Raw genomic sequence first — 25,882 nt, forward strand, 5'->3', positions numbered from 1 at the left:
AGCATCAACAGGAAACACAACACCTCCGCTTGAGTCATGGCGAACTTTCCCAGATTTCTGCAAATCCTCGATTCATCACAAGGTCTCAACTATCTGGAGAGACGATGCTAAAGAATCTAACAACGGGGCCTGAGGGCTGGAGGGGCAGAACGTATGCTCTCCGTGCAGGAGTCCTGGGTTCGAGCATGGCCACCGCCCTGCGTGTTCCCCGAGCACTGAGCCCAGAGTAGACTCTCCACCTTGTGGCCTCCAAACAGAATTAGTTGGGAAGTGACCGTGCTGAGTTTGCCCTACCATTTCAGAAATGTCACCAGTGTACGGCTATCTGACAATAAGGAAATTATCTGCTCCCAGGCACTGAGATTGGTGAACTTCATAAATTCTAATCTGGAATTTGGAGAAATGGTATTTAGAAGGGCACATTCAAAGGGATCTAAATAAAAACTGAGGCTGATGAGCCTATATTGTAAACTCTTCGATTAGGCTGATATTCCATCCCTGCTTGTCAGATCTCAGCACTGGGACAGCTGATCAGAGTCTAGTTGATTAAGAACACTTTCAGCTCCGAGAGCAAGAGCTGAACCCATTTCTACTGCCATTATCTAGGCAAGAGAAACTGTGAAGCTCTAGGAAAACCCACAAAATCTAATGTGGCATTCCAAATTGTACTCACAAAGTGATGCCAATCACAGAAGTAAAGCTTAATAACCTTTGAGAGTACAATAATAAATAAGCTCTGAAGTTTCCTGTCTTGAAATAAATTCCATTCAAGTGCAACTCTTTGGTTGGAAGATGCGCTAGACAGACTAAGGAAAATTCAGGGGAAAAAAATGTTTTTGCTGCTTCTCTTCAGCACGATGAACCCACTAAATAGACTCAGTTGTTGGATAACACTGGATTGTTCTTGCTGCTCCCGCAGGGAATTTAGGGTTTATTGAGCCACTCCTACAATAGTGCATTTGAGGCACAACTCTAAGCTTCTATTGCTTTTCTCTTTATATCATTTGTATGGTTGATTTAGCAATGTCTTTTTTGTATAGACACAGGAAGACAGTTGATGCTATGCTATGTAACATGGGAGTCAACTGACTCCAAAATAGTATTTACTCCAGGGAATTCATATTTACTTGACTTAAGCCTCAGCTGCCCTTAGTTCCTAGCACTCCAAGAGCAGGGTCCCAACGAAGGGACTGGATGGACCCAGGGCAAGCTGTAAGCTGCCCTGGCATTGAAATGGCCCAGGTCAAGCACCAGAATACTTAACTATAAGTTAAGAGCATGGTCATGGACAAACTCTGTCATGACCCAAAAAAGAGGTAACTGAATAAGGATCCTGCTGGGGTTAGGAAAAACAGCACAGAGGGTAGGGCGTTTGCATTGCATGTGGCCCACCCGGGTTCAGTTCCTCCGGTTCAATTCCTGCGCCCCTCTTGGAGAGCCTGGCAAGCTACTGAGAGTATCCCGCCCTCACAGCAGGGCCTGGCAAGCTACCCGTGGCGTGGCATATTTGATATGCCAAAAACAGTCACAACAAGTCTCACAATGGAGACGTTACTGATGCCCACTTGAGCAAATCGATGAACAACAGGACGACAGTGCGACAGTGCTAACCTGGCCTGAGGACTGTGGTCTGGAATATATAGTGAGATGTCCCCAGGAAGAACCAAACTTTAAGGGTAATATATCTCCTACTGTGCTCATAGGAAAGGACATTGCTAGAAATATATGAAGTAAATTTACTGTGTTTAAGTGGATTACTAGCTGAGGAAAGGAGAAAGCAACACACCCTGGATGGAATGGCACCTATGGGCGGGTCTCCTGGTAATCTGGGGTGATCTCCTTAGATGAGACTTTGCCCTTGAGAAGGACGGCCTTCACCTCTCTGCTGATTTGTTCAGTTCAGCCCCACCTTTGTGTCCCCACCCGACATGATTCTACTTAACTGTGCTGTAGGGGGCTGGTGGGGAGTGGAGGGAAGATAGGGACTAGGGACAGAGACTAAAGACTAAGAGCCGGGGGAGGCCACTCCCGGCCACCAAACGCCGCTCCACGTCCTCCCTGTGCCCACCACCGCAACCACAGCTTTCCACCCTTTATCTCTTATCTTCTTGTGTTGGGAAAACTCACGCTCAGTGACTTCACCAATCATTACTTAATCTACTCTCTGGCTAAAAAAAAATCTCCGCTCAAATACAGTAAACAAAAGAAAATCAATCCTTTAAAAATATTACCTGTTGGCGTGCACACCGTTCACCTGCGTGATGACCGTGGACAGCTGGCCAAGCCCGAGCATGGACTTCACCACACCGTGGTAATGGACTATCTAGAAAGTCAGAAATGTCTCAATCGCAGCTGGCACTTTAAACAAATCTTGGAAAGCAAAACACAGTTTAGCTGATGTCATCAAAATAAACTCATTCAGACTACCAGTGTTAGCTCAGGAAGTGACTTAGCTTGCAGTACCGCATTCTAATGTCCCAAACGTATCTCAATAATGAAAAAAACTGAACAACCTAAAAAGTCTCAGATTGGTTTGAGACTTCTATAATTTTGGTTCCAATCAAATATGAAATATTTTCATTTTAAAATGATTTTTATACTATTATTTTTATACTATTTAAAATGATTTTGTACTATTATTTCTCATAAAAATTAAAACCCCAAAGTTATGTATTATTAGTAGAAATTTTGGGCTTTAGTAACTAAAAAATTAAATAGATTATCTGATAATTTTTTAAATTAAAAAACAGGATGATACAAAAGTATTGTTTCTGCCTGATGAATTTCTGAATAAATTAGTAAATCAAATATGACAAAAAAGCAATATTCAAAACTTAGAGAGAGTCTCAGCCAAGAGTGTCAATCAACAATCCTAAAGCGCTTTCCTGCTCCCACGATCCGCCCCGTGTGCTCATTCACTGTAGCTCAGTTGCTCTAAGCGCGTGTCAGACACTCACAGAAGGTGGTTAGGGGGCATGTGAGATTGTAAAAATGTTTCTGAGACTATGAATAATTATCATTATTTTTTTTTTTTTTTTTTTTTTTTTTTTGCTTTTTGGGTCACACCCAGCGATGCTCAGGGGTTACTCCTGGCTTTGCACTCAGGAATTACTCCTGGCAGTGCTTGGGGGACCATATGGGATGCCGGGGATCGAACCCAGGTCAGCCGCGTGCAAGGCAAACGCCCTACCCGCTGTGCTATCGCTCCGGCCCCTATCATTATTTTTAAAGATTGATGTTATTATACTTTCAACAGCTAATTAAAATGATATAAATTAAAAAAAATTTGAACACAGCTTAACATTAATACATCATATTTTCATTTAGGTGGAACCCAAGGGTATAAATACTTGGGCATTGGAGGGATGTCCGGAATCAAACACCTTTGAAGTCATCTAATACTAATCTCTAACTCTAGTAATACAACAACTCAAGTCTGGGGGAAAGCAACACTCAAGCCCAGAGACGGTTAAGTGTTTTCCAGACATGGAGCTACGCTGCTGGACTGTGTCTAAACCGAGGCTGCCGGAGTTCCTGGTTCCTGGCTGTTCTCGTGATGCTGTCTCCTCGCCTCACCTGGTCTGGTTCGAGCTGGATCGCCCTGTCGTAGCACGCGGTGGCATCCCTCAGTAAGCCGATGCTTTCGTGTTCCAGGATCTGTTCCTTCAGAGACGGCTCTGCCTTCCGAATGGCGCTGACTCCGGCCACCCCGTCTGGCTCGTGCATGGCAGCGTACAGTTTCTTTTTCATTCATTTAAAAAAAAAATCAAATAAGGAGAAAAACACAATAGAAGATAAAGCTGTACAACCACGTTTATGTGAAAGAAGCAGGTAAAAATTCTCAGAGTAGCAAGAAGTATTACTTCAAAGGAAACTCCACGAATATTGCAAACTCATTCCCAAGCATTGTATTCTACTTCACTGAAATATAAACCTGTTACTGATAATCAGAATCGTAAGGAATCGTAATGGATGGAACTCTCTTTCGACTAAACTTTTCCAAGAGAGCAGGGAAGAAGACTAAGTTCTCCTACATACTTCTGAGGAAGAAGTATTTTTAGTATCTAGAAAAAAGGGAAGAAATAGCCAATAAAACAAGAGAAAACATAGCAGTGTTTTCAGTAACTTAAAAAATGGGATGTAACAGAAGTCAAAGGGAAAAGCACGTGTCTCCATCAAAAGTGGTCACCTGCTGCTGCGAGGTTAAGACCAAGGTCGAAGGGGCTAGAGGGGTAGTCGGCAGCCAGGGAACTGACCGTGTGTGAGACTGACCGGGGTTCGGTCCATAGCACCGCATATGGTCCCCGGCGCCCCACCAGGTGTGACTTCGGAGCGCAGAGCGAGGAGTAGGGTCCGAGCAGTGCTGGCCATAGCCCCATGTCACCTCCTTCAAAAAAAAGATAGGACTGGAAAATTTCCATTTTCTTTTCTAACCTGGAGGGCACTGATTGTCTTAGCACGAACAGTGTCGGGGAGGATGAGAAAGGCTTGGGAAGGGCAAAGAATGAATGGGAATAACTGAGAAAAGGGAAGACGGAACATTCTCGAAAGACTGGCTGCAAAGGGGGGTGGAGAAGCGAGGAGGGTGTTTGCCTTGCACGTGGCTCACCGGGGTTCGATCCTTGGCACCCTGGTGGTCCCCCGAGCACCACCAGGAGTCAGGAGTTGCCCCTGAGCATCACTGAGCGTAGCCCCCAAACACACACACAAAGCTGGCCCTGCAGGAGACAGCGACGGCCCTGCTCAGGGGCCTGGGGCCCGCTTTCACCACTCAGCTGGTACCATTCAATCGTCAGGGCCCATGCAGACGGCATCGCCCAGAGCCCTTCCTGCAAGTGAAGGAAGGGCTTTCACCACTTTCACTTTCACGCTTTCCCCACTCAGCCACCCCGCCCGCTCGGGAGGCACTGTGCTTCCCCAGGGCGCACTCCCACTACTCCCTTCAGTATTTCACCAAGCTGCTATGTACCCATTCCTCTTCATTTTCAGCTTCAAAGGAGTTGAGAGCCAGTACCTACTTAGCACCCAGAGCATTCAGTAAACAGCTCAATAAAATTAACAATAAAAACTTAAAAGGCCTGGCATACACAACATCACGGGTAAGTTGCGTGGACTCATCTCACACCTGTAAAAATCCAAGGTGCTCTTGAATATTTTGCTTCTTCTCTGTGATAAACGACTCAAAGTGCATCACCGCTCGCGTGTACGCCTTGGAGCGGAAGGAGGCCACGGCCAGGGCGTCCTGCGGGATGAGGTCCAGAAAGCGAGTCACACTCTGCGAGTCCGCGTGGTCTGCAGTGGACACTAGGGGAAAGAGGGTTGAGCCGTCAGAGACAGTCAGAGAAGGTGACCAGGAGTCCGTGTAACTCGACGCTCCGTCTATTTCCTGCCTTGACCCGTACTGGGGTCCATATAGAGTGACCTCGGAGGGTTCTACCCCGTCCCCACCACCTACTCACCCTGGAGACCACCTACACTGAGTTTCGTCCCTCGTCGATAAAAGGGAAGGAAACATCTACCCAGCCGCCCTTACAATATTACTGCTTAACAAATGTAAATCTAGACTGAGTATTGAAAAGACAAAGATACAGGAGACTAAAAAGATGAATTCTTTATTATTATTACTTATAAAAAAGTGACAGTATAGCCAGCAGGAAGAAAGCACACTTCAAACTTCTTAGTTTCAAGATTTTTGACTACATTGGGCAGTACTCCCGAGCTTAGTCCTGACTTTGGGACTGCTGCTCGCAGGAGCTCAGGGTACCTACCACATGGGGTGCAAGGGGTCAAATCCAGGTTGGTCACATGCCAAGCAAATGCCTTACTTGCTGTAATATTGCTCCGGTCGCAAGATTTGCAATTCTTTGTCAATAATCTATTTTTTCTGTGCTACCATTTATAGTAACTAAAAATAACAATTCCTTTCTCCCTCTCAGAGAGCCGACAAGCTACCGAGAGTATCCTGCCCGCACGGCAGAGCCTGGCAAGCTCCCCGTGGTGTATTCGATATGCCAAAAACAGTAACAAGTCTCATGATGGAAAACGTTACTGGTGCCCGCTCGAGCAAATCGATGAGCAACAGGACGACAGTGCTATCCAATATCAACGGAAATTAAAGTGTCTTGGAAGTAAGCTTAAAGGATACCAGGGTAATAGTTTTCAAGAGTCCAAGACATATATAAGTTAGACACTTCTTTTTTATTTTGGTTCTGGGTTACTCACGCCTGCGTAAGGTCAGTGAGATGCAGTGCCCATGACCAAACCCACGCCCCCGAGCAAAGCATGCACCTGAGTCATCTGAGGACTGTGCATATACAAATTCTTATGTAAAACATAAATCTTAATAACCCATTATAACATGCTGCACCAAAAGAAAAATGACTTCAAAATTAAAACAGAAAGTCCATCTAGTAGAAATTATATAAGTAGCTTTCATTTTACTTAAAAATTTTAAATACTAAAAATTAAAATTTTAATTAAAAATTTAATATTAAACAGTATTTTATACTCATGAGATCTCTTATTTCCATAAAAATTTGGGAGTCGCTTCAAATGATGAGGGATACTAGAGGTACTTTGCTTTTGCACCATTCAAATGGTGCGTGGGTGGGAGAGGGGAGTCTGGACCACCCCTGGCCTGGGCCATGGGCTATTCCTCTCTGGGCTCTGGTGTCAGCCCTGGCTTAGGGGACCAAATCAACGTCAGCCACATGAAAGGCAAGTGCCTCAACCCCTACATTATCTCTCTAGCCCCAACTGCTATTCTTTAGAACTAGGATTCTCATTGAGATACTAGTAGAAATATTTAGTGGTACTATGAAGAAATAGAATCATTTAAAAGTTGAAAGAAAATAAACGAACATATTCCAGAGGGGGGGGGGGAATCCAGATAACTGTAAGTAACATCATTTTTAGAAAAGTAACCATTATACTTAAAACCAGTACTTGTTGGAATTGGCGTACGAACAAGGGGCAGCTGCTGACAAACCGTCAGGAAGTGCTCAAGGTCAGGGGCACAGGCCGGACTGCCGCTCAAGCTCTGAGGTCCTGACCTGCACACACAGCCAGTGCCAGCCCGACCCAGGCCACACGGCAGTGAGGCTGGAGCATGGCGCCAGGAGGAGCCCAAACCACACTCTAACCCACCTAAAAATATACGTAGATATACACTTATATCTACACATATACATATAGGTATGTAAGAAAACAGGTTATTTAAAGTTAATACTTAAATTATAAAATTATGCAGGAAAGAGCTAAGTGATTATTATTATTATTTTTGCTTTTTGGGTCACACCCGGCGATGCTGAGGGGTCACTCCTGGCTCTGCACTCAGGAATCACCCCTGGCGGTGCTCAGGGGACCCTATGGGATGCTGGGAATCAAAGCCGGGTTGGCCGAGTGCAAGGCGAATGCCCTCCCCGCTGTGCTGGTGCTCCAGCCCCGAGCTAAGTGATTATTCAAAGAAGAAAACAAAAGATACGACTTACCCATCGTGTGCACTTTATCTCTGTTGGATTTACTGTGTGGGAACTTCTCGGCATTGAGAGCCTGGCATCTGTGCCGGGCCCACTGCGCGAGGTGGTCGAGCATGGAGAAGACAGTCTGGGTGCTGAGCTGGCACAGGTCCGAGGCGCTGTCCTGCGCGGGCAGGGCACGCTCGTCGTCATGCTTGAGAACTGCCATCATTTCTGCATAAACCTAAAGAACTCCCTGTTACCTGACACGTAGGACCAGGCATTTTAAGGCAATACTTTCTTTCAAAAGGAAAAACAATTTCTGCCATAAATTGGTAATAAACTATCCTCCTTGTAACGTTCCTCTAAAATAATAATCTAAACATTAATGTACTATAATTGTTTTAATATTCAAACAGTATTTCACATCTGTAAAAACTTCAGGGTAACTGATGAAAGGCTTTTTATACAGAGTACAACAAGAATTCCAACATGAGAAAAACAGAATCAACTGCATTTACAGTAGAGGGTCTGGAGGTATCCTGACAGATTAGTTACAGTGATGACCTTGGGGATGTCCGATCAGAAACAGTAGCCAAAGGGTACATTTGCACTTAACATAGCTTGACTTTTAGATCAGCACAACAATGATGCCAATTAACAGGAATCTGGGGGGACGCCAGGGACCTAACGTGGCTCCGTGAGTGGGGTGCAGGGGCTCAGACGGGAAGGCACACTCAGAACCTCAGCAGCAGTTTCTGACGAACCCCTGAGAAGTCAGAGAAACTCAGAGAGAGAAAATAAAGTAAAATTTTCAAAACAGTTACATAAACTTGAGACACCTCAAGGATCCATAATTCTTGCTGCTGGGTCTGGGGCCCTGGTCTTGCGGGTGCTGGTACAGGCCTGCCTGGGGCCCGGCTCCCTCCCAGCGGTGCTCGGGTACCCCCGGGGGCCCAGGATCAAACCTGCCTCGGGCCTCTGCACGGAAGCTGACACTCCAGCCTGCAGGGCTGGCTCACAGCTCCGCCGAGTCTAGTGTGACGCAGCTCAATGTTCCACACTGAGCTTAGTGGCTTTCTGGACAGACAGCAGGTCTTGGAAAGTGTCACGCTGAGTGAAATGAGTCAGAAAGCAAGGGACAGACATAGAGGGACTGCACTCATCTGTGGAGTATAGAGTAGCATCCCATGAGGCTGACACCCAAGGAAGTAGATACAAGGGCCAGGGGGATTGCCCCATAGCTGGAAGCCTGCTTCATGAGCGGAGGGGAGAAGGCAGATGGAATAGAGAAGGGATCACTAAGAAAATGATGGCTGGAGGAACCAATTAGGATGGGAGATGTGTGCTCAAAGTAGATAATGGACCAAACACGATGATCTCTCAGTGTCTGTGTTGCAAGCTATAATGCTCAAAAGTATAGAGAGAGTATGGGGAATATTGTCTGCCATGGAGGCATGGGGAGGGTGGGAAAGGGGGGGTGTACCCGGGATATTGGTGGTGGGAAATGTGCACTGGTGGAGGGATGGGTGTTTGATCATTGTGAGATTGTAAACCAAACATGAAAGCTTGTGACCATCTCAGGGTGATTCAATTAAAAAAAAAAAAAGTAGATTTTAGATTTTGTAAATGCACACGTAGAGAGATGCACGTTTCCTGCTACCTCCAAGCCTTTGGAATCCTAGAAATGACGAGTAACGATGCACAAACATTTGAACAACAAAGGAAACGACCTCTCACCTCCTGCTGATCTTCCTGGCTGCAGCCCAGCAGCACGTACACGAGGATGTGCGGGAGGAGGTAGATGGTCACCTTGAAGTCATGCTTCATCATGATGCTGCAGCAGGTGAAGATCTTACTGGCGAGGTCATGCCGGACCTGTCATGGCGAGCGGGTGACGGGCGTGAGGGGTTTTCCAAACTGCCTGATCCACGGCAGAACCGACACGTGCAGGGTCTTCCCTCACACGGCCATGAGGCTTCCGGGTCAGCACTGAGGTAGCCCCGGAGGCAGCACCCAGGAGGGCCCACAGAGCCCAGCCCCGAGCACGGACCATCCCCCAGACAGTCACCCAGAATGCTCGTGCTCTGCTAGACTAACCTTCTTAACTACACTACTGCACATCAGAGATCAGGTTCTGATAAATAGAAATTAAATTGCTTGAGGTCAGTTCAAAATTCTACTGTTCTGTTTATTAACATCCTTGTTCTCTTATAAAATGTTAAAGGCTTTTTCCTTCTTCAGAATTAAGTATTTCACTTAAAATAACTAAAAAATTCTAGATAGACTGGGAGTCATTACTTTAACGGTACTCTACATGTCACGTTGTATGTTCAGTAAAAAAAAAAGTTCTTAAAATTATCAGGTATGATTATACATGGTCTAGCAATAATTAACAAATGTGAATTAAAAATTAAAGTGAATTCCAATATGCCTTAAACATTTTCTTAGAACACAGTTATCATTTCATGCAGTTGAAATCTCACATCAGAAATATCTCATTCATTTTAAATAAAATTTTATTTTAAAGATCATTTTTATTTTGGAGAGAGTTTAGATGGGTCCCCTTTTTGAAGTAGCCACTGAAGAAAAAATATTTTTCACTAATATAAATTTTTTTTAAAAAATTACATTCTTTCATTTATTTCCAGATGTTTCTCATGAACTGACCATCCCATTTCCCAAACTGTGGAACGGCTTACGGACCACTGAAAGGCATTTCTCTAGGCTCCTGCCTGAAACCCACAGCTCTGGCGACCTCCTGGCCTCAGCCAGGGCCGACACTTACACCCTTTGAAAGTCCATTGTCTCGCCATGTAAAACAGACATAATGTAGGAGACACTTGACAAACACAGTAATGCCATAATCGATAAAATAATTCCCTTCTTTTCCAGAAGCTGCTATTAGTAACAACAGAGAGATCATTTCTGTCTACTAGTAACGATTCTGCGGCATCACGAACGTCCCCGTGCCCGCTCTGTGTCGTGTGGCCCGGTGTTCTGGGTTCCGAGGCAGCAGGTTCTGAACAGAGCTCTCTCACCTTCGTTATGAGGTAACCTGCCCACGACGCCGACCACTCGGCAAAGTGGTTCCCTAATTTACTTAGGAAAATGGGCTTCTTCACTCCGGACCAGTCTGTAGACTTCTGAGAGCTCTTATACCTGCAATTGGGAAGATGTGTTTATTGAAGATACGCGAATAGGTATTCACCGGTTAAGGTCGCCAGTAAGCAGAGACGACAGCTAAGAGCCGACACTAAGCCCTCAGCCGCGCTGTCACCAAGTCTCCCCCCAGCTACTTTCCCGCCGGGCAGAGAGCCCAGGCAAAGTGGCCGCACCCGCTGCAGGCCCAGAGCAAGCCCAGGAACTGCCCCAAGCCCACGGGCAGTGCGGGCTGCAAGCAAAACCCAATATGAAAAAGAAAGAGAGGGAGAAATACTTTCCAGTACCCTCCAGAAGGCACGCGCAGGCAAGCACTACCCGGGGCCCGGGCCTGTCACCTCCCCTCCGGGACCCTGTCCCCGCATTCCAGTTCGTTCTTGTATGACTTATTTGATTTGTTCCTGTGAAATTCAGTCACCCAAGCACATGACCCTCTCCTCCGAGCGTCCACGCACTGGACGGTCACCTTCACCGAATCACCCGGTGTTTCCTTCCTCTCAAAGTCCTACTACGAGTGACTGCGACTCAAAACGTGCCAGGGCTGATTTCCTTCCCTATTTACCAGGACTCCCTTGTCTGACAAGGAAACTTGTATCCACGGGGAATAATTTAAACACTTTACTTTACCTTCCTTAGCTTTCTAAGCTTCCTGCCCTTTCACCCCGTGAAGTTAACTTTTCTCTCTGAGATCTCCTTCCCTCAACCCAACTAACCCCCCCCACACTACACGCCCCCCCTTCCCGGGCCCACCGGCCGCCAGTGTGGCCCCCATTCCAGGCCCCCTCCCTGTGAGACTCTACCTACTCCACAGCCCGTCATCTGGGACAGCAGCGCATCCGCCAACCTCCCAACCTCACACCAACCCAAACGTTCTCACTAAAATGACAGCCAGGCTACGACACTCAGGCTGGAAAGTCACTCAACCTCTGAGATTAGGATAATTTTATATTCTTAGTCTTTGGTTTTGGGCCTGACTGTTTCAGGGCTGGCTCCTGGATCAGTGGGGCGGGATCACTCCTGGCCGGGCTCAGGGGGTCTCTGGGGTGCCGGGGACTGAGCCCCATGCAAGACAGGCACCCTACTCGCTGTATTATTGCTCCGCCCCATGTCCGCAGTCTTCTCCTTCCAAAGGCTGCTCAGAAACCCTTCAGCTTTCCGGAATGGATCTACTCTGTGTCCCACAACGACAAGTTCAGATCCAAACACATTCCTCATAACACCATACAAATCCTCGTGCAACTCAGCCAATAATTTAATACGTCTTACTTTGTGGAGATAAAGAAAAACCAATGCTTTCCCGAATTAAATAGGTAAACTTGGGGCTGGAGTGATAGCACAGTGGGTAGGGCGTTTGCCTTGCACATGGCTGACCCGGGTTCAAATCCCAGCATCCCATATGGTCCCCTGAGCACCGCCAGGAGCAATTCCTGGGTGCATGAGCCAGGAGTGACCCCTGTGCATCGCTGGGTTTGACCCAAAAAAAAAATATGTAAACTTGGCTGACATGCAGCCATCAATTTTATCTTCGTCTACAGCAAAGAAAGAGCTCTCGCTTCTGTCAGGGGAGGCGGGGGCAGCTCGCTGGTTTGGGCGCCATACCCAGCAGTGCTCAGGGCTCAGTCCTGGCTGTGCTCAGGGTCACTCCTGCAGGTTCTTGGGGGACATAGGGATGTCAGGTGGCACCTGGACCGGCCACGTGCCAGGCAAGCATCTTCCCTGCTGCCCTGTCTCACCAGTCCCGAGAAAGCGCTCATCCCTGTGGGTCTAAGCCCCCAGCAGGCGCGGCTCCCACCCTGGAGTCCCCCCAGGGCCCGCCCCGGTAGCCACCCCCCGACTTCCACAGGATCCTCTGCCATTCAGTAGATCTGCTTCTACAGCTGCAGGTGAAGAGCACTTCTGGGGGAGGGTGGCCTTCCTTCTCATCTCCAGTATAAGGCCAGGAAATGACAAATACAACGAGTGTCCTATATTCAAGGTCCTCAGCAAACAGGTCTTCAGTTTCTGGAACTTGAAAAATCTAATAGCCACTCAGTTAACCTCCATAACTTGGGACTGCCATGACTATGATTCGCTGTACATACACCAGAATTTACGGTGAATGTAGAAGACTACTGCTATTCAGGCAAAGGGCTGGTGTGAACCATACCCTCCTGTTTTCTCCTAAAAGAACTTCTCTGGCAACTCTGAACTGCTGATCATCTAATTCTAAAAAAACGAATCTCAGATTTCCTGACTGTACATAAAGAGCCCAATTAAAATAAAACTGAAGAGTATAGGAATATAACTTTAATTTAGGGCAGGAAAAACAAAGTTATGCTTTCCAAAAACTCTTTATTTCTCACAGCCCTCTGGGGCAAGTATCAAGCTTTCCAAAGTAGAAAATTGATCCCACTATTAGCTATTTTATTATCTGGTTGTTTCATACAAAAGTGGGTCAATTTGATAATAGTGTTTGCTAATGATACCTTATTTTAACAAGGCAGCATCTTAATGAGCAGATGCTACGGAAATAAATCTAATTTCCACCATTGCAGGGACTTACTACAATACTCCAAGTTGTCTGACAAAAATGTTGAAAGATTCTAAGAATTCTTGTCTTGCTAATATCACACTTATAAATGATGACCTAAATGTCTTTTTATAAAAAATAAAAAGCAGGCAAAATATGTTGGAGTCTTATGAAATACTAAATGAAGTACTACGAAGGTAGATGTTAACTTTGACTTATAAAATACATAATAGCTACTGTACAGGCTTTCAAGAAAAGCAAGGAATTTAGGGGGCTAGAGCAATAGCACAGCGGGTAGGGCGTTTGCCTTGCACGTGGCCGATCCGGGTTCGATCCCCAGCATCCCATATGGTCCCCTGAGCACCGCCAGGAGTAATTCCTGAGTGCAGAGCCAGGAGTAACCCCTGTGCATCGCCAGATGTGACCCAAAAAGAAAAAAAAGATTTAAAAAAGCAAGGAATTTATTCAAAATAATAAGACAAAAAAAAAGGGGGGGGTTGGAGAGATAGTACAGAGAGCGAGGGGCTTTCCTGCGGTGGCCAACCCAGCTGTGATCCCCTCATCCCATGTGGTCCCCCGAGCACTGCCAGGAGTGATCCCTGAGCACCATCAGGTGTGGCCTGAAACCAAACAAACACACAGAAAACCCCAAAGATGGGACTGAGTAAACTTTGTATCACTGAGTGCCAATGAAAAGCTAAGTACTCTGCTCACCTACTTTCCATATCATCTTCTCCATTCCTAGTAACGATCTTACAAAATAAGTAAAATATATCTGTATCTTCAAGAAAAAAAAAGAAAAGAAAAGAAAAAAGAGATTTTAAAGCATCAAGTAACTGGCAAAACCCCGAAAGCTATTGAGGCCCAAAGTCGGGCCGATGTGATGCCGAGGGCAATAAAGGTTCCCCTAGAGCTGGAATCCTGAGCAGCTGTGTGCGTCCCAATAGAGGATGGGCACAGCAAGCACTAGGGCCGAGGGCAGCTCCCATGAAGGCGGGACTCATCCCGACACTGCACGGGAGCGGCCCCAGGCCAATCACTGCGGCGCACGTCTGAGTTACACACCGTGCCACACAGTCAACAACCGGAACACACCTTCTGGAAAGAAAAGCCACACTTTAATGCAGCTTCGGCTTTACCCTAAAGAGCCTTTCTGTTTCACTTTGGGGCCACACCCAGTGATGCTCAGGGGCCACTCCAAGCGGTGCTCGAGGGACCAAGTGGGATGCTGGGGATTAGACCCAGGTCAGCTGTGTGCGAGGCAAGAATCCTACCCACTGGATTCTCTCTCTAGTCCCCGCCAAATTATTTTTGAATATTTTTCAAGGAAGTGATATATTTTAAAAGCTTCTAAATAGGCATCTAGCAAGTAAGTCTGAAACAAAGTGCTCATAAACAATTTTGCTACTAGCCTAGCTACTGTACTACATGTGAAAAAGTAATTTATCAAGTTAAGAAATCTATTAAGCCTGTTTTATTTAGAGTATCTAAAGTTGTGGCTTCCAACTACAAAATAATTCAGAATCCTGTGGATTTCAATTTTGTGTATTTCAGTCCAAACAAAACTATTAAAACTTTAAGTTAGAAAATACTTTTTGTTTGGGGGACATGCCCCGCTGTGCTCAGGGTTTACTTCGGACTCGGAACTCACGGGTTACTCCTGGCTCGCCTGGGGCCTGGGATCTGGGGATCTGGGGATCTGGGGATCTGGGGATCCGGGGATCGAACCAGGCTGGCTGTGGACAAGGCGAGCATCGAACAGCCGTACTGGCTTGCTGGCCCCGAGGAGATACTTTTAACCAGGGGGAGAAAATATCTTCACGAAGGAAAATTAGTGGGGTTGGAAATCTCTAACTTGGGTTGGTAACGACTCAAGGATTAGCTTTGAACTAATAATTAAGTCATGTTCATTATACCTATCAACTCGATAAATCATGGTGACAAACAAACATTAGGACATATTTGAATGCCCCTCAAAAGTCATACCCAAATAACATTGGGTTCATAAGGTTAAACACAATTTTATGAAAATAGTTGTTTTTTGCTTCCTATTTCATTTTTTAAAAAAAATTTTTATTAGTGAATCACCGTGAGGTACAGTTACAGACTTACAAACTTTCGTGCTTGCATTTCAGTCATACAATGGTCGAGTGCCCATCCCTCCACCAGTGCCCATGAAAATAGTCTTAATGAGTCTACAGACCTAGTGTTTAGATGAGGCTCCAGTATTTCTCGCACATGCTCCGGAAACCTTCTCCACAGCTGGTAACCTGGGCCGTCACTCTGCATTTCTCGACAGCCATAAATAGAAAGCAACTCCTACAAGGACACAGTTCACATTTGTAAACACACAGTGAAGCAGATAAAACTCTAGTTATCAATAAAATGCTATAGCATAATCATAACTGCACAGAAAAATACATGGAATTTTAACACTGTGGAGTTGGGAGACTGTTTTGGAAATATGCCTCAGTGCTAAAATCATCTTGGTTATTTACTCAAGGTGAAAAAGCCGTGGAAGTATCTCAACGTAACGTAGCCTAAATATACAATGTACATGAGATAGTACATAAGATATATAAGACAGTAAAATAAAAAGATAGTACTGGACTTAACATTCTGAAAACAAGAAAATAACATTCAGGCAAAAACTATAAAAACTGTTACCTCAATAGAAAATTATTTATCTTACATTATTACATCTGTCCGCTGAATTGTTCCCAAACAACATATAAATGTACTATTTTTATTCTCATCTTTCCTCTTCAGTACTACCACATTTTTCAAGGGAGTTTGTGCCATTTCCTCTCTACTGTGTATTATTTTTTATTTTGGTTTTGGGGCTACAGCAGGTGACATAGGAACCCTTAAGGGGTGCGGGGATTCAAACCAAGGATGCAGTCACAGTTATGTGCTATGCCAACGTCTTTACCTCTGCACTTTCTCTCTGGTCCCTCCACAATATATTTTTAAAATTGCTCTAGTAAGACTTTTCACTGCACCAAAACTGTTCGATGAGGCCAAACATCCACTAGGTGATGACAGTGCACGGTCCACCCGAACCCTGACATGACTGCACCTCTCGGCAGAGCGAACCCAATGAATCACTCCCTTTTCCAAGGAAGGCTTCATTTCCGGGCTCCGTTCTGGCACCTTCTGTGCTGCTTCTCCGCTTCCCATGCCCCCTCTCTGTCTGAGCCCAGTCACTAGAATCCCGAGCTCTGCATTGCAGTAAACTCTCTTGACCATAGCATTTAGATTGCACTTTAAATGTCTCTACAATAAAAAAATCTGAAATCTAGATTTCTTGCCATGAATTTCAAGCCTAATTTAAAAAAAAATTAACTAAAAAAATAAATTACGAAGAAAGTCAAGGGCCAGAGCAGTCATACAGCAGGACACGCCTTGCACGCAGCCGACCCAGCTCCAATTCCTGGTGTGCCATAGCGGCCCCCTAACCTGCCAGGTGTGACCCCTTAGAGTCACCAGTGTGGCCCCAAACAAAACAGAAAAGGCAATAAAAAAAAATTAGTGCATTACGCAAAAGGCTAATTTTCATTATATATTATATCCAAGTGTCTTTAAATATTAACAAAAATGGACAAAATCATCTAGAGAAAATTGGCAAAACAGTAGTTCACAAAGAATGTTAAACTTTCATAATTAAATGTAAATAAAATTGTATTTTTTATATTACATTAACTGATATTTAAAAGGTTTTTTTTTTTTTGAAGTAAACAGATTTTATTTAGAGGGTTTTTTGAGGAAAGGAGGAAGGGATAAGTGGGAGAGAGAAGAGTAAGATTAACTGCTCAGGAGAGAAGGCGGGCTTCTCCAAGGGTGGAGAGAGCTCTACACGTATCTGAGCTTTAGATACAAAAGTATGAAAGTACACATCTCAAGAGGGGAGATGCGGGCGACACATGTGCTCAGGCACCGCATGTGCTCAGTCACGTGGGCGCAAGCAGCACATGGGCTCAGGCAGCACATGCGCTATTTAAAAGTTTCTAAAAGGTAGGTCAGTCAACATTACATTGCTGAATGTTGAGTTGAATGTAATCTCATCAACGGCCAAGATCCAGAGACTATAAAACAAAGCTCCCGGAAGACAGTGATGTAGAATGTCACACAGCAGAGCCTGGCAAGCTACCCATGGTGTATTCGATACGCCAAAAACAGTAACAATAATGGGCCTCATTCCCCTGACCCTGAACTCCACAGGGATGAATGGAAACGTTACTGGCGCCTGCTCGAGCAAATCGATGAGCAACAGGATGACAGGTGATACAGGTTAGTCAAGGGAGTCACTGTCACTGTCATCCCGTTGCTCATCGATTTGTTCGAGCGGGCACCAGTAACATCTCTCATTGTGAGACTTACTGTTACTGTCTTTGGCATATCCAATACGCACGGGTAGCTTGCCAGGCTCTGCCGTGCAGTCAAGGAAGTATAAATTGAAACTTTTTTTAAAAGGTCTGTCAGATTATAGACACTGCATTTACTCTGCGATGCATTTCAACTTCTAAATATTTACATTACTAACATAGACACTCAAATGTTCCAAAATAAAGTATCACTGTATCATTGTATCACTGTCATTGTTGATTTACTCGAGTGCACACCAGTAACGTCTATATTCCTCCCAGCCCTGAGATTTTAGCAGCCTCTCCTTACTTGTCTTTCTCAACGATTGGAGGCTCTTGCAGGGCCAGGGGAATGAGACCTATCATTACTGGTTTTTGGCATATCGAATACGCCACGGGTAGCTTGCCAGGCTCTACCCGTGTGGGCAGGATACTCTCGGTAGCTTGCCAGGCTCTCTGGGAAAAAAGAAGTTCATAACCAACAATATATTCTTCAGTATTCGGGGATAACTGACACATTAGGAAAGATTAAGCATTGCATTACTTAATTGCTGCTCAAGTAGGGTTAAACGTATCTCAAGTGCTTTCCCCCCCACCCCTTTCAGGGCATCTCACCAGGAGATATTCCTCCCCTTGGAAGTATGAATGATGGCATGAATTTTTCAGCACATAATATTAATTTTAGCCAAGCTATAAGTCAAGATGTGAGTCCCCATGAAGCCTTTTTTGCCTATTGTCCGAACTCCATCAAATATGGTGTGGTAATTATGGAAAATAGGTAGGGAGTGTCTTATAATGTATCTTATAATATGTTCTGTGGGACTTCATTCATGCATGAGACTCGGCCGGAGTATGTGGAAAGTGGCCTGGAGTGTGGCGGTGGGTGGGTAGTGGAGGTCGGCTGCCAGGGCTGGGTCCCTTGGGGCGGGGGGGGGGGGGGATTCTCACCCGTCCCCCTCTGGGGCGCCCTGAGTGAAAACAGCCTGGTGTGGAGTCCCCAAAATAAAGTGTGTTCTTTAAATCAGTGGTGAGGGTGATTTTCCAATGCAGGCCTGTTTGCCAGAGTACAGGGTTGAAAGCTGTTGCTGCACATCACTTTTTGTGAAAGCAAACACTGACCCCAACTTCAGAGTGCCAGATAACGTTCATACTACATACATATATTACTGACATGGGAAATTAGGGACTTCTTTTGTTTTTTGGGTCACAATGCACAGAGTTACTCCTAGCTCCACACTCAGGAATTACTCATGGTGGTGCTCAGAGGACCATATGAGATGCTGGGAATTGAACCCGGGTCGGCCAAATGCAAGGCAAACGCCCTCCCCACTGTGCTATCACCCCAGCCCCTGGACTATTTTTTGCAGTGACGGGGATCAAACCTAGGACCTGACACAGGTTATTGCTGAGCTACATCCCCAACCCAAGACACGCATTAGAAGAGAAAATCAGGGGTCAGTGAGGTAGTACAGTGGGTAAGGCACTTGCCCCACCGGCAACTGGCCCAGTTTTGATCCCCACAGTCTATATGGTCCCCAAGCACCCCAGGAGTGATTCCTGTAAGCCCTGGGGCCTGCCAGGTGTGGCCCCAAAGCTGTAGGATATCATTGGTTTGTCCCTTCTCCCTTGCCACAGAGTTTGGGCTTATCTGGTAATAATCTCTAAACATTTTAAGACAACATTGGGATGTCCTGTTCTCCTTGCCACAAGGAGCTTAGGTATATCGGGTCACACCCATCAAAGTGCTCCCGAGTCACTGAGTCACTCCCATTCCTTTGTCTACCTGTAACCACTTCTATGCTCTCTTCCCCAACCAGTTAATCAGGCTTTCCCCTAATCAGACTCTGTTAATTTTAAGGTCAGATCTTTCTAGGACAGTGAATTTGTATCGTAAGTTATTATTGCCTTTCTTCTCTCCTTGTGTCTTTTGAATAGTTTACTTTAAAGCAATGTCCTTTTTGTATGGACAAAGAAAGACAGTTGTTAATATGCTTCTGTAACATGGGATTTAATTGGCTTCGAATATTATTCACTCTCGGGCATTTGCTTTCTCGACTTAAGCCTCAGCTGCCCTTACTTCCTAGCACCCCCAAAAGCAGGGTCCTGACGAGGGATGGGATGGACCCAGGGCAAGTGGTGAGTTATGTGCTACCCTGGCATCAAGATGGGCCTGGCCAAAGTGTCTGATGCTTAACTATAAGTTAAGAGCTTGGTCACGGACAAATGCTGTCATGATCCAAAAGCAACGACGAGACTAGGACCCTGCTAGGGATAGGAAAGACTAATCTGGCCTGAGCACTTTAGTCTGAGATCAAGATGACCCCAGGAGAGCAGTTCTATAAGCTTAATGTATCTCTTGCTATGTCCACACAAAATGATTAATATTACAAATACTTATATGTTAGTTGGACAAGGAGAGGAGAAACACACCCATGGGATTCCACTCTTGGGTGGGTGTCCTGCTGAAAGAATATCTGTCCTAGAAGAAGCATCCCCTGAGGGAAAGAACTTTACCCCTATTGACTGTGACCACACCTATGTGTAAGCCCCAATCCCTCATGGTGGGGGATTTAACTAGGCTGTGAGAGTGGGCTGGGGCCCAGGCCAGTCCCAGTGCGAGATCTAGAGAAGCCAGATCGAGATCCAGACCCAGAGGAGAAGGAGAATGAAGTAGGATGCGGGAGGAAGAAGCAGGAGGAGAATCAGAGGAGAATGGAGAAGGGAATGGAATAAACTGCAATTGAGATCAACCAGCCTGGCCCTCGTTCCTTCCTTCCCCTGCCTCATCATCGTTCCTTCCTTCCCCTGCCTCATCATCGCCATCAACCTCCCCAGGGTGGGGGAAGTGGCTGGAGACTACCGAACTCGGGCGGCGGGAGAGTTAGAGCCCTGCTGCCCTGTGCCAGCTGCACCCCCCCTCTTTTTTGTGTGTTTACACACAAAACAAATCAAAAGTGTGTGCATGCTCGAGAACGCACACACATATGGGGGAGGGGAGAGATAGAGACAGAGAGAGAAAAGAGATTCATGTTACAGAATATCATAATTAATATGATTTCCTTTAATGAAGAAAACATTAATCTCCTTAAAGGGTCACCTTTCATACGATTTTTCCCCCATAAACTTCTATTTCTTAGATAATAAAAACGAGAAACAAAATATAATTTTCCAAAGCATAACAGTCACATCATTCTGAATCGTGACTACCTGAATGGCATATGCAGCTGAATCCTGGGCCCGGCTGTTATCCGCGTACGCGAGGTAAGCTCGTGTAAGCTCCATCAGCAACCCGTAGGCGAAGTTCGGATCTTCCACTCCAGTCTGAACAAAGGAAAGAAGGAAAAAGCAAGGGTCATTCACGTGAATTTTTAAAAGCTGTATCATCTCTTTCGTGGTTAAATCAACATAATTGCTTAACACAGTTCACTTAACAAAGTGAATTTAACTTAGAAAAGGAAAAAGGAAGAAGGTATGAACCAAGTTTATTACCAACACCAAACCATTTAGCTAGGAAGCCAAATCTAAGGTTCTGAGCCTATTTATGAAGTATATTGGAATGATACAATGTTTACATAGCTCTTACAATTTGCATATTTTTGTTGAATTCTAAGAAAGGTGTATGTATAGGGGCTGGAGCAATAGTACAGCGGGGACGGTGTTTGCCTTGCATTCAGCCGACAAGGGTTCAATTCCCAGCATCCCATATAGTCCCCTTGAGAACTGCCAGGAGTGGTTCCTGAGTGCAAAGCCAGGAGTAACCCCTGTGCATTGCTGGGTGTGATCCAAAAAAACAAAACAACTATAACAAAAAGTGCATATATGTGTGTGTGTGTGTGTGTGTGTGTGTGTGTGTGTGTGTGTAACAAAAAGTGCATATATGTGTGTGTGTGTGTAACAAAAAGTGCATATATGTGTGTGTGTGTATGTGTATATATCTATATCTATATCTATATCTATATTATACTTCCTATACTGAATATGTATTCTGTAGATTCCGTAAACTCCTAGTCACTTGAGATAGTCCAAGAAATAATTTTGATATAGCTTCTTCTGGTACACTGATACATAAAAAGTTCTACCATTTTTTGTAAACAGAATTTCCCACATTCCTGTAGGCATGTGTAGGATAATATGGGGTTTGTCCTTTTAGCCTTGCTGCAGGGAATTTACCTTAGAGCAATGTCCTTTCTGTATGGACACAGGAAGACAGTTAATATTATGCTTTGTAACTTGGGAGCTGATTGACTCCAACAGTATTTATTCCCGGGCATCTGCTTTCTCAACTCAGTTGCCCTTAGTTCCTAGTACCCCAAAAGCAGGATCCTGACGAGGGACAGAATGGACCCAGAGCAAGCTGTGAGCTACCCTGGCATACAAATGGGCCAGGTCAAAGCGCCACAATACTCAACTATAAGTTGAGAGCATGGTCATAGACAAATGCTGTCATGATCCAAAAGTAACGACGAGACTAGGACCCTGCTGGGGTTAGGAAGACTAACCTGGCCTGAGGACTGTGGTCTGGAATATATATTGAATGTCCTCAAGAAGAACCAAACTTTAAGTTTATATCTCTTACTGTGCTCATACAGAATGACACTGCTAGAAATATTAGAAGTAAATCTGCTATAACTATTTAAGTGGATTACTAGCTGAGGAAGGAAGAAAGAGACACACCCTGACACACTCTTGTTTGGACCCCACCCTTGAATGCATCTCCTATTAATCTCATCAAAATCCTTAGATGAGATTTTGTTAATCTCCTCCAGAAATGGTCTTACCCCTCTTTGCTGATTTGTTAATGTTAAAACCACCTTTGTGTCACCACCCTATGTAATTTGCTATATAAACTAAGACTGGGGGGCACAGGGGAGACAGAAGAAGAAGACAGAAGAGACAGAGAAGGAGACACAGGAGCAGGACACGGGAGAACAGAGAAGACACAGAAGCAGAAACAGAGAGAGGTGTGTGGGGGGGAGACCAGAGGAGAGACTACAGAGGCAGAGACAGAGAGACAGACAGAAGAGAGCACAGCGGCACACACAGAAGCAGAGCACAAGGAGGAGCCATCCTGATCCGGTCCATACACAGTGGCTCGGGAACACCGGACGCAAGCGGTGCGCGAGATAGAGCTGCCCCGAGTGACAGTAGACAACTGAACGACAGGACACATCACTGCGGCGTCTTCCCCTCCTGCGCGCGCCGCCCTTGTGATTTTTTACAGGCATGTTAACTCTTTTATACACACACTTTTAGAACTCCCTGTAGCACTGTCGTCCGGTGTTCATCAATTTGCTCGAGCGGGCACTAGTAACCTCTCCATTGTGAGACTTGTTGTTACTGTTTTTGGCATTATCAAATACGCCACAGGGAGCTTGCCAGGCTCTGCCATGTGGGCGGGATACTCTCGGTAGCTTGCTGGGCTCTCTGAGAGGGGCAGAGGAATCGAAACCGGGTCAGCCGCGTGCAAGGCAAACGCCCTACCCGCTGTGCTATCCCTAGAACTCCCCTGGGATACGGAACTAGAGGGCATCACCTTAGTGGCTCAGAAGAAGGACAAAGACAGGGTGAGCTCACTTACCTGTGGAATACAGAATTTAAGAGAACATAAGGTATTGCAGGGAGAACTCGATCACTCCACCTGAGAATACAGGAAGGACAATGACAGAGGGAAAGAAATCGAGGTGTGGCAAGGAGCAAGGAGCGGAAGGGAAGTCTGGGTCAGCTCTACAGAAGCACTGCAAGGGCGTAACCGAGATGCCGCCTAAACCACCTTTGCTGAGATGCCGCCTAAACCACCTTCGCTGTATCGAGCTGCCACTAAGAATACCACAACTAGTTCTTTGTAAATGAACAAAGATAGAAAACTCTTCCTGAAAATCCAAACCATTAATTCTTACCACAAATGTGAAATCTTTCCCTTGGGTTTCAGCTGTGGAGAAATCAAGGCGGCCGGGGTCTATGGCCCCCAGCTCCCCCAAACACTCCCCGCACAGCAGCCGGGCCTGAGAGTTGGCGTCTTGGCAGCCCTTCAGAAGCACCGTCACCAGCTGGGAGATCACAGGTTCCACCGTTTCACTGTCCGTTGCATATTTGATCAGTTTTTCCTAAAAAAAAAAAAAAAAAAAAAAAAAGTAGTAAACGAGAAAGTTTCCACAGTACTTCTACAGACTGTTCCTGTCTTCCAAGTAGTGTTTCCAGATGAAGAAGTACGCGATAGGACAGGAGCCCCGAGAACTGGCACACGTCTGGCATGTGCAGACCCCACTCGGCCTCCCGACACGGCCCGAACACTCACGCCCTGCCCGAGGGACCGAGTGGCACGAGAAGCGCACACCGCCAGCCAGGACGCTGGGCCATTACCCGCAGAGCTGGGCTGAGGGCGGCTGGAGCGGCCCTGAGGCCCCTGGGTGCTCAGCTCTTAGGAGCACTCCCCCAAAGAACTGTTTCCTGAGAGCAGAGCCAGAAGTAACCCCTGAGCATCGCTGGGTGTGACCCAAAAAGGAAAAAAAAAGAAGAAATATTTGACTGAAACAATGTTTTTGCTTCCATGGTTTATTACCAAAAAGAATATAAAATATTCCTTAGGGTATCATATGATATTATGCTTATATAAAATATTATACATGTTACAAAAATACAGATATTACATTTCTGTATACCAGGAGTGTTTCAAAGTATCACCTAAATAGTTTATAATTTTCCTGTGTGTTTTTTTTTTTTTGGAGGGGGGCGTTTTGGGCAACCAGTCTGTGCTCGGCACTGGCACTGACCACTCCTGGCACTGGCACTGACCACTCCTGAAACTGCTGTTGGACACAGAGAGAGGCAGGAGCGACTCCATCATGCCCGGTTCCTGCTCCACATCCTGTTTTACTTAAACCTTTTTGTTTTTCTTAAAACCCCCGCTTGTCCCCCCGGCCATCTGTGAGGGAAGGTCATTTGGGCTGAAAACTTGGCCTTGGCAAATAGTCTCACAACCGCTATTCACTGTCTATAGAAGCCCCCCAGACACAAGAAGGGTGGGTTGCTGCCAGAATGTTCTGGAAACATGTCTAGGTCACCTATCTGGAACTGCTTGTTTGTACTATTTGAAAGCATGTTTTCTTCTGAATCATGAAACGTGCATTTTCACTTATGCTCTTGTTAAAATTTGTACGTGCAGGATGTAAGCAGATGTAAGCACTGAAAATTTGCAAAGTTTCCTTTGTTCGGGATCTTGCGTGGGCCTGTGTGCCTAGAAGCTTGACTCCAGCTAGCTGGTTTAATAAACTCCGCTTGTGTGCTGCATTACTGGCCGAGCTCTTTGTGTGGATTGGGAGAGTGAGAAATTATCGACACCGGACCCTAACACTGCGGAACCCAGGTCGGCCACATGCAAGGCTAGTATACTACTTTTTTAGCCTCGATATTCTGTTATACACAGTCCTAAGGATTGTCGTTTTCTATTACTAATATGAGTTTTTCTGTTTCCAAAGATTTTGTGTGTACGTGCCAACTTTTAGCTTCCTACCCTTCTGAATTAGCTATTGTAGCTTTGCTGATAATTCTATAGTCTTCCACGTTCCGGATCCTTTGACCTCTTCTCTAAGTCTTAACCCTGCTGCCTTCTTCACTCTATTCTCATCAGGGAATTCTTCCACCCAAACTGTGAGCTCGTTGCACCACCGGGAGCTGGACAGATAGCCCAGCATGGAGACTAGATCAGACCTAGATCTAACCGCCCAGTGGATCCTCCCGGCACCCTCTCCGGCTGCCAACAGTGACCCTGGAGTGCAGAGCCCGAGTGCCCGAGTAGGCCAAGCCCTAAAACTTGAAGACAGAAAAAATCAGAGCAGGGATTTTTTCCGCTCTGGTGGGAAAGCATCTCTTCTCCAGATGTGTGTGGGTGTAGGAAAACATGGGTTTGTCCTTTCTGCCTTGCAGGGAACTTAGGTATTGGGTTACACCCATCACAGTGCTCCCGAGTCACTCCCATTCCTTTGTTTATCTGTAACCTCTTCTCTGTGCTCTCCTCCCCAACCAGTTAATCACATTTTTCCCTAATCAGATTCTGTTAACTTGTAAGATCAGATCCTGCTAAGGACACTGAACTTGTACTGTAAGTTCTGTCTTTTGCATAGTTTACCTTAAAGCAATATCCTTTTTGTATGGACACAAAGAAGACAGTTAATACTATGTTTTTGTAACTTGGGAGTTAATTGACTCCGAATAATATTCACTCCTGGGCATCTGCTTTCTCGACTCAGTTTTCCTTAGTTCCTAGCACCCCAAAAGCAGGGTCCTGATGAGGGACTACTGAATGGACCCAGGGCAGGCTGTGAGCTACCCTGGCATCTAAATGGGGCAGGCCAAGCGCCATAATACTTAACTATAAGTTAAGAGCACAATCA

The 25,882-nt window shown here is 45.6% G+C and overlaps 1 protein-coding gene across 2 annotated transcripts in view; it reads right to left on the reverse strand.

The window, feature by feature from the left end:
• ATR (ATR serine/threonine kinase) overlaps positions 1-25,882 on the reverse strand; it is a 90,313-nt gene that overhangs the window by 29,120 nt on the left and 35,311 nt on the right. For both annotated transcript variants that reach the window (XR_008628646.1, XM_055128704.1), the window contains exons 22-30: positions 23,390-23,596; positions 20,700-20,813; positions 15,332-15,447; positions 10,499-10,619; positions 9,198-9,335; positions 7,491-7,701; positions 5,126-5,304; positions 3,577-3,741; positions 2,232-2,323 (exon numbers count right to left, since the gene is read on the reverse strand). Coding sequence is in view for 1 of the 2 variants with exons in the window: in XM_055128704.1 (XP_054984679.1) it covers positions 2,232-2,323; positions 3,577-3,741; positions 5,126-5,304; positions 7,491-7,701; positions 9,198-9,335; positions 10,499-10,619; positions 15,332-15,447; positions 20,700-20,813; positions 23,390-23,596 (1,343 nt within the window). In the remaining variant the exon portion in view is untranslated. The remainder of the gene's footprint in view (positions 1-2,231; positions 2,324-3,576; positions 3,742-5,125; positions 5,305-7,490; positions 7,702-9,197; positions 9,336-10,498; positions 10,620-15,331; positions 15,448-20,699; positions 20,814-23,389; positions 23,597-25,882) is intronic.

Source organism: Sorex araneus, chromosome 2 (genome assembly GCF_027595985.1).
Source record: "Sorex araneus isolate mSorAra2 chromosome 2, mSorAra2.pri, whole genome shotgun sequence".
Taxonomy (NCBI): domain Eukaryota; kingdom Metazoa; phylum Chordata; class Mammalia; order Eulipotyphla; family Soricidae; genus Sorex; species Sorex araneus.